The sequence below is a fragment of the Rhamphochromis sp. 'chilingali' genome, assembly GCF_963969265.1.
Source record: "Rhamphochromis sp. 'chilingali' genome assembly, chromosome: 6".
NCBI lineage: Eukaryota > Metazoa > Chordata > Actinopteri > Cichliformes > Cichlidae > Rhamphochromis > Rhamphochromis sp. 'chilingali'.
The window spans coordinates 11,605,277-11,614,612 of NC_137933.1; the positions used below are offsets into that span (position 1 = coordinate 11,605,277).

At 43.6% G+C, this 9,336-nt stretch overlaps 1 protein-coding gene across 3 annotated transcripts in view; it reads right to left on the minus strand.

Annotated features, from left to right (window-relative positions):
- The window catches only part of cfap70 (cilia and flagella associated protein 70), a 28,040-nt gene extending 18,907 nt beyond the window's left edge, over nt 1–9,133 (minus strand). For 2 of the 3 annotated variants that reach the window (XM_080884450.1, XM_080884449.1), the window contains exons 1-7: nt 9,029–9,133; nt 7,173–7,359; nt 6,821–6,916; nt 6,153–6,235; nt 4,708–4,782; nt 3,606–3,797; nt 3,291–3,473 (exon numbers count right to left, since the gene is read on the minus strand). In XM_080884450.1, coding sequence (XP_080740576.1) covers nt 3,291–3,473; nt 3,606–3,797; nt 4,708–4,782; nt 6,153–6,235; nt 6,821–6,916; nt 7,173–7,359; nt 9,029–9,100 — 888 coding nt within the window. In that variant the 5' untranslated portion in view covers nt 9,101–9,133. The remainder of the gene's footprint in view (nt 1–3,290; nt 3,474–3,605; nt 3,798–4,707; nt 4,783–6,152; nt 6,236–6,820; nt 6,917–7,172; nt 7,360–9,028) is intronic. The other variant, XM_080884451.1, reaches the window with a different exon arrangement.
- Between the last annotated feature and the right edge of the window lie 203 nt (nt 9,134–9,336).

Here is a 9,336-nt window from a genome sequence, read left to right on the forward strand (position 1 = left end):
CAGCAGCAGGAAGGCCCCACACTCCAGACCGCAGTCGGACGGCCAACTCCTCCTCCTAGCCCCCCCGCTCCAGCAGGTCGCAGAGAATGGGGGTGAGAGAAGACTCCAAACCTCCCTCCACCCGCTCATTGTAGTGTTGATGCATGTGTGTTCTAAGGTGCATTTAAAACCCAGGAGGGCATGGAGCTACCTGCCAGAGAGCAGCAGGTAAGCGCATGGTCCCTCCTGCTAGCCCTCAATGTCTACGTGTATTTAAAATTGAGAGGTGGGCAACGACGCCAGGGGTGGGGTGTACACCCTGATGGTACTTTGGATTCCGTGTATCGTGCCCACCCCCAAGATCCTATATGTATGTGTAATGAGAGTGTGAGTAATGTGAATGTCTAAGTTGTGGGATAAAATTGAGGCAGAGGTAGCCAGAAGGGGACAGAGGGGGGGGGGTAGCCTCCTCTGCACCCTGGTGACATACCCCTACTCCAAGGTCCTGCATGTGTGGGTGGTTGTGGTGGAGCGGGAAGAGGGAGGCAGCTGGAGATGGGGAGGGAAGGAAGGGAGGGGCAAGTGACCCCTCCCTGGGGCCAGCTCCCCCGCTGACCCCAGTAGGCACCCCCATACTCCGCGACCCGCCAGGGAAAGGGGGCCCAGGCCCATCCAGACCGGGGCCCAGTGCAGCAGCGCCTCCCGGCCCCACAGAGCCCGGGACAGTCCACCCAACCCCACCACAGAGAAAACTGCACCCACCCCACCATCCACTCATCTTCCAGACTACATAAGACAATAAACACCCAGGCTGAGATCTTCCTCCACCTCTCCTGTATCTCCCCCTCCTGCAGAGGGAGCTCCTGAGGAGAGGAAAGCTCCTGCAAGATGCTACAATCTCCCCCACCAGTTGAAGAGCCCCCCAGGTGGCTCGATGCACCGGCGGCACCCTGCTCCAGGGCTGGGCCCCCATGCACCCACCCGCCCACAACCCCGGCAACACACCAACCAGGACCCAAGCCCCCAAGGCCCGGGTCCCAGCCCAGAGACGGAGCGCCCCCAGAACCTCACGCCCATCCTGGACCCACCCAGGGGCAGCCAGGCTACCAGGTCAGTAACCCACGTCCGTCAGCACAGACCCTCCCCTAGCCCCGCTGCACACAGCCACGAGGAAACAGTCACCTCAGAGCCAACAGAGCCCCTAACCGGACATGACCGTTACCCCGGGTTGAGCCCCCCAAGGAAGATGCCTCCGGGGAACCCCCCGACGGCATCAGGGGCAGTACCTGTGGACTGGCAGACCGGGGTGGTGGACCGGAGGGTGTGTTCCAACTACAGGGGGATCACACTCCTCAGCCTCCCTGGGAAAGTCTATGCCAGGGTGCTGGAAAGGAGAGTTCGTCCGCTAGTCGAACCTCGGATACAGGAGGAGCAATGCGGTTTTTGTCTTGGTCGCGGAACACTGGACCAGCTCTTTATCCTCTCGAGGATACTTGAAGGTGCATGGGAGTTTGCCCAACCAGTCTACATGTGTTTTGTGGACTTGGAGAAGGCATTCGACTGTGTCCCTCGGGGTGTCCTGTGGGAGGTGTTGCGGGAGTATGGGGTATCTGGCCCATTGCTACGGGCCATTTGACCCCTATACAACCGTTGTAAGAGCTTGGTTCGCATTGTCGGCAATAAGTCGGACTCGTTCCCGGTGGGTGATGGGCTCCGCCAGGGCTGCCCTTTGTCTCCGGTTCTGTTCATAATTTTTATGGGCAGGATTTCTAGGCGCAGCCAAGTGGCGGAGGGCTTTCGCTTTGGTGGCCTCAGAATCTCATCTCTGATTTTTGCGGATGATGTGGTTCTGTTGGCTTCATCGGGTGAGGGCCTCCAGCTCGCACTGGAACGGTTCGCAGCCGAGTGTGAAGCAGCGGGAATGAGGATCAGCACCTCCAAATCTGAGGCCATGGTTCTCAGCCGGAAAAGGGTGGAGTGCCCACTCCGGGTCGGGGATGAGTTCCTGCCCCAAGTGGAGGAGTTCAAGTATCTTGGGGTCTTGTTCGCGAGTGATGGGAGAAGGGAGCCGGAGATCGACAGACGGATTGGGGCTGCAGCTGCAGTAATGTGGACGCTGCACCGGTCCGTCGTGGTGAAGAGGGAGCTGAGTGTAAAAGCAAAGCTCTCAATTTACCGGTCGATCTACGTCCCTACCCTCACCTATGGCCACGAGCTGTGGGTAGTGACCGAAAGAACGAGATCGCGGATACAAGCGGCAGAAATGAGCTTCCTCCGAAAGGTGGCTGGCCTCTCCCTTAGAGATAGGGTGAGAAGTTCGGTCATCCGGGAGGGGCTCAGAGTAGAGCAGCTGCTGCTCCACATCGAAAGGAGCCAGCTGAGGTGGTTCGGGCATCTGACAAGGATGCCCCCTGGGCGCCTCCTGGGTGAGGTGTTCCAGGCATGTCCCACCGGGAGGAGGCCCCGGGGCAGACCCAGGACACGCTGGAGAGATTATATCTCTCGGCTGGCCTGGGAACGCCTTGGTGTTCCCCCGGATAAGCTGGAGGAGGTGGCTGGGGAGAGGGAGGTCTGGGCCTCTTTGCTTAGGCTGCTGCCCCCGCGGCCCGGCCTCGGATAAAGCGGATGAAGATGGATGGATGGATGGATGGATGGATGGATATGCTAAAGGTTGGTGTCCCTGTTAGGGACAGGGATAGTTAGAATCTGATCCAGTTCATCTGATCCTTATTACCCATCTTTGTTAGTTTTTGTGTCTGTCTAACCCTGTAATGACACGTATATCACATTTGATGGATGAAAATTTGTCTGTTTTTCAGAATTCTACATCAGTGTGATGTAGTGGATGTAGCAAATACGATAAAATCCCAATCTAAAATTCCATGTGTCTCATATGTGCAAATTAATACTTTATTTCCTTCTTTTTAAAAGGGAAATAAATGGCACGGTCTGTAGTACGGATATGGACATTACATTTATTTTTATTGCACAAAAGGACAAGAGCACAATCGTAAAGTGCAAACCGCATCCAGGAACTTGTGTTAGCATTATGCTGCTTTGCAAGCATCTGTACAGACAGAATGGTAATGCTAAGCAGGCCGAGAACCCAGGGCGATGTTAAAGCTGAGTGAATGTTGACACCACCTCAGCAGGCACACCCTGAACTTCAACAGGTAAGAAACTGATGAACAAAACTGATTATCAAATCTCGAGGTCACTTTAAGAGTGTTTTTAACTTTCTTTCTTTCTTTTTTTTTGCAACATTCCAGCTAATATTATTGGTAGTATCTGCAAGCTGCATTTGTATTTACCTCTCGAGCAGTCAGCTCACCATCCTCCTGATCAATTTCCTCTGGCTTGAAAAAGACTCCAGGCAGGAAGTGGTTCTCTGGAGCTAGTGTGTCCCTATGGGGCCTCTTCTTCTGACGTTCCTTTTCTTCTCCCTGCCCCCCTGCCTTCAGCTGCCCTTCAGGGAACACTAGCACTTGGTCTTGCTGGGAGCAAAGCAGTAGTAAAGCTACATTTGTCAAAAACGCATCACCCTTGGAAAGATTGACATTTTAAGCTAGTGTGAATAGAGCAGTATGCCTTAAGAGGCCACATAAAAAGCACAGTATAACACTCACGTCTGCAGTAAGAGGGATCTCTAGGGCAGCAGTGTATGTGAAGGTAGTGGGAGCAGGGCCGGATGGCAGCATCCATGAGTCTGGGACAGAGTAGGCTGTCTCCAAAGTTACCTTTAGTAGATTAGAGGCTGAGAGGTCAGCCTCGGACAGTATTGGATCCAACACACTGACACTCACATCGAGGGTAGGCACCTAAAAAGCAGAGCAGTTTATATTTTTCATTGATATACTGCTTTAACCATACTGAATACAAATCCTTAGGTCCTAAGTGCTTTTCAAACCATAATACACAACACTAAACAATTTCCTGAGTGCAATGAAAGCTCATTTTATCATTATATGTAAATTCACATATTTAACATATAATACATGTAAGTGGCTGTTTTTTTCTCGTTTATCATAACCCAGCAAAAAAATACTTATGTTTAACAACACCTTAAAACGAACATGTTCCTCAATAACAAATAACAAAATAAACCAACAAAAACATATTGCCACTGAAAAGGATAAGAGGACTCACTAACAGTTTATACAGCTTAGTTTGTTTTTTTCTGGCCTGTTGCACTTTTTATCTGTTGTATTTCTATCTGTATTTTATTTGATGCACATCACATTTTATTTGTAATCTAACAACAAGGTTGTTTAGTATTAGGAGTTGAACCTTGCTAGCATAGCATTTCACATGATAAATGAAATGAAGTGCCGGTCTTTGGCTTTCTCACCATGAATGTGTTAATTAGAAAAGCTGTTGGTTAATTTATAATACCGCAATACCACATTTAAAGTGAGAGGTATTTCTCAAAGTCCAACTTGCATGGGCACCAGAGTTAATACCCTCCGATGTCATGCTCGTTGCTGTATGGATGAAGCTACTGTTAGCTGAATTATTAAACTGATTTTGAGCAGCAACTTACCTGTGATGTTGGTATTTTACTTTTTCTTTACCAAACTCTATGACTAATTTGGACTTCTAGTCATAAATCTGTAGAATTCAACTAAGGGGGCGCAGGGACTTTTAGATAGACCTGAACCCCTGAAGGCTCATCTGAGGGATATTTTATTTATGCTTACTATAACTGTCCCTGTAGAGTAATGGGATTACCTTCATTTTCCATTTAAAAACTGCTTGGCTGGATCCTTGCTTCATTCTGGTTGCACTCCTATCTTTGTTGGGGAACTGTGGGCAATATGGATACACTCTTAAAACAATGTAAAAAAAACTTAAATTGTGAATTCTATTTTTCAACTGTCCATTATCTTTCTATTGTTTCTAGTTGTTATTTTACACATTTCATATATAACTAAAGTGTCTACATGTCTGGAATTAGTATTGATTTAACAAAACACACTGTGTGCTTCTTAGGCTTTGCCAAATGTGTTGAATGCATTATTTTAAAATGTCTGCAAAACTAATATTTGGAATCTCTTTTTATATACTCAACCCAACCTGTCAGTGGGTTAAAAATACTAAATACTAAACTTTTTTTTTTTTTTTTTTTTTTACCAGATACCGCTTGAGCCTGGGAGCCTTATTTTTGACCAGACAATAAATAGTCTCAAATTGTGGCATTTGTTTTGGTTTAAAATTGTACTTTAGCTGTAACCATCGAAAAAAGGCAATAGATGCTAAATAATTGTAGAGTCTGTGTTGGTAATCTAGACTTAATAATATAATAAGAAATAATTGTTTAATTGTTAATTCACTTTTTCAGTCAGAACTATATGCAAGCATGTCTGATCAGTGCTGTTTTTAAGTTCATTTAAAGATGTTCAATCTTTTGTCAATATTAAAAATACACAAAAACACTTGTAATTTATTTGGGTTACTTTGCTATGTAAAAATAGCAGAGAGTGTAGTCCAGGGGTCAGCAACCTTTAACACCCAAAGAGCCATTTGGAGCCGGTTTCCATGCAAACAAAAACGCTGGGAGCCGCAAATACTTTTTGACATCTAAAATGAAGATAACACTGTATATATTGTTTTTTACCTTTATGCTTTGTGTGAACAACTAAGGTGTGTTGCTTATGAAATCCATGAAGTGCTACAGAGAAAGTTACATTTTATTTATGTAATTAACACATTTTTAAATCTTAAAGAAATATAACAAAAGGAAAGACACCCAGCTGAACTAAAATGATCCAGCAAACAAAAGATGCTGTGAGCCGCCACCCTTATATCACCTTTGGGATTTTGGAGCCTTGACCTGACTTTTAAAAAATAATTGGAAAAAAAGCACTATGCTGCTAAAAAATGAAAAATAGATATTTGCAAAATTCTGTCTAAATATGTATTTTACCAGGTTAAGGTGTGTGGCGGGGCGTGGTCGAGGCGGACGCACCTGAGCGGCACCCGGAATCACGCCTCGCCGCCTTAAAGTCTGTGCTATCTGTGCTGTTGTGTTGGTGTGTGTCGGGCTGTGAGCTGAAAAGCTACAGCCGGCTGTATGCATACAGCAACCATGTGTGAAAAGTGAGACATGCTGAAAAGCATGTTCATACAAACATCGTTGGGTCTCCAAGAGAATGACTGCAGAGTCCTCAACTGACCTTGAGGCCGGTGTCCTGGGCAGATTTGGCCCGGAGGTTGGGCACCGAATTGACAGAGACTGTGGATGAGAAACTGCACTGACCTGGAGACAAAGAGAAAATCACTCTAACAAATGAAAGTTCTGCTCTGCTAAGAAAAGCTCTCTGAAATGAATTTTTGCTTTTCTGACCTCCATACAAAGCAGCTGTTAGCTGGGACGATATGCTGACTATATCAGAAACCAATTTTGAAAAGGGATCACTGCTAGAACATGAGCCCGGTATCAGAAATTAAGAAAATGTAGATACTGTAGGTACACTGATGCTAAAGGTTGGTTAGAGAAAAAAAACAACTGCCAAATTAAAACTAGATTTTGCATTTGGAGTGTTATACTCTAAGTGAGGGAAAATAAAATTACTTGTTTTCAGTTTATAATAGAGCTTAAATTTGTTTTTGCAGCTTTGAAGGTTTCATATGGCTAGCTCCAACAGTTATGAAGTTAGGGGCTCAAAAATGTACCACATTTCAACCCACCTTCCAGGGCCTTTAATTCAGAAACTTGTCATAGTATGAATTTACATTTTTTCATGAGCAATAAATAAGTCATCTGATTATGAAGAAGCCAGGTGGGAACTTTTGTCAGATCTGACTGATCTGGTATGGAAAGACCGGATAGCTATAGCTGTACCTTGTAACAGTGGTAGAAGGTCAACAACAGCCTGGCCCAGAGGCACTTGTCTTGGTTCATCATTCTTCTCCTCAGCCAGGACTTCTATCACTGTCACTGACCACCACAAAACCATATACATTAAACACAACAGTGGACATTTTTAGCAAGTTTGGTTGTCAAGGAGATTCCTGTCACCAATTACACAAGGTATTCACAACAAAAATGTAATAAAAAAAAAAAAGCAACAAAAAAAGTGTTGATCAAACTGAAAGAAAATAGAATGAAATGAAATGTTTCAGCTGCTGGTTAGTGCCATTTTCAGTTTCATCATATTATCAGAGACAGGAGAATATTTCAAATCTCGACTTACATACAATGGGTTTTTGGGCAATGTCACTGAGAGCCTGAGCGTCGTTTGGCCAGCGGAAGATGCAGGTAAATTTATAGTCAATAAAGTCCTGCATGGGGTTACCCTGCTTCTCATCTGACTCTCCCAGCAATGTTCCATCAAACTCAACCCGCACCAAACTCTGAAAGCTGTCTCCTTTTTTTGATTGCTAAAAAGAAAAGTAAAGAAATACATAGCAAGCTGTAAACATTTACTTAAGATTATATCACATTTTAAAATAAAGCTTTAATTACATTAAATTTACTTAGATACTTGTTGAAGAAGTAAAATGTAGTTAGCATAACATCAAAAGTATATTCCACCAGTCTCCATGTAAGCTATTAGTACCGCATGCTACCAAAGCCTTCTAAGACCTATAACTCGGGAAGTTGTTTGCTTTTATGTCTCTCTTTGGATAAGTCAATGTGAATTGAAACTAGAAAAGAAGACTGTGTGCTAAAAGCAGTTTTGCTGATAAGAAAACAACTGTTTATGAGATATGGGACTGAAAATATAGAGCGAGCTGACCTGCCCAAATACACATAAGCTAACTTTGAGTTTTCTAATTAGATCAATGATGGATGGTCAATGATGAGAATGAAAACTGACTGACATTTTACTATGACATTATTAAAATAGAATTTTAACTTCAGTGCTTTACATAACTGCATACAATCTTGAACGAAATAATCTTGAACCAAGTGCTACTTGTGTTAAATTTTACTTTGATATTTGCCCATTTACTTGAGTATTTTTTTTATATATTTGGTGGTAAGTGGTGGTAAAAGTTATGTAACAATACAAGGAGAAAGAAAAAGAATAGCCACCTAAAATATTTGCAATTTTCTTTTTTTAACAAACACAATTCTAATTTCATGTAATGATAAAAAACCGAACCAATTAAAGATAACAAGTTCATTGGGAAGCTCTAAAAAGCTTATTGAGAAGTCTTAAAACAATTAAACAGATATCCAGATATAGATATCCAGCAGCTCCATTTAAAAAGCAAACATTCCTCCAGTCATAAATAAATAAAGTTCAAAAGAGGGATACACAATACAATACAATAAAAGATTGCAAATGGACTGGTTCTTACATAGCACATTTCTACTCTACTTGCCATGTGCCTCATTCATACAAGCGCTTTTTAAAAATACTTTTTCCTCAAACTAACACGCACACACTGATGGATGATGGACTTTGGCTTCAATGCCTTTCCCAAGAACACTTTGGCATGCAGACTGGAACATCCAGGAATTGAACTACCAACATTCCAAGTACTAGATTACTTGCTCACTGTTTTAATGGACTGATAACTAATAAATGGGTGGGGGGTGAGAGGACAGAGGGTACCTGCCAGCCATCAGAACGTGGAGAGGGTTTCTACTGTTGTCCATTATAGATGACTTCCTCTTCTCTATAAATTACATTCTCTATATATTTCATCCCTACATATATATGTACTGTACTGAATCGCACGAACATAAGGATGATGAAATCTACTGCAACAAAATTATAGCTACATATATAGCATGCTATATTCCTATACTGCACTCCAGGTTCTATGAATAAAGGAATATTACAGCTCTCTTAAGGTCAGCTATAATCTTTTACTGTCAAACAATAACAGCTTAGAAGTGAACACCTCAAAGTTTCTTTCGGAACTGCTGGACGGTAATGTTGGGTTATCAAGGTAATTTGTTGCTTCGTGAATTTTAAGGTAAAAAAAACTTCATACACAACACGTACCTAGACTTCCGTTAGACTGTTATGCCGCAGTGTTAGCAAATTTCACAGGTTTATGGGGATCATTTCTAAGTAACGGCAAGTTGACTTACCAGGTCATTTCCACGGTTTATATGTATTTTTATACTCATGCTGTGTCTTTTCGTGTTTCCTGGAGCCTCCATTAAAGGTCAGTTTGTCGCACGGGGACGCGTTTCCATGGCAACGATACCTCTCGTCGCTCACAGGCGGCGGCTCTGATATGGTGGGTTCAACGTGAACTCGAAAATGCTGAACAATATACAACAAGAAGGGCAAAATTAACTTCAGATTCAAGTTTACTGTTACCAGTTCAGCGACGCGGTTGATAGGAATCTGTCCTAATGTGCTCATATATACCACAACACACAACAAAGCACAG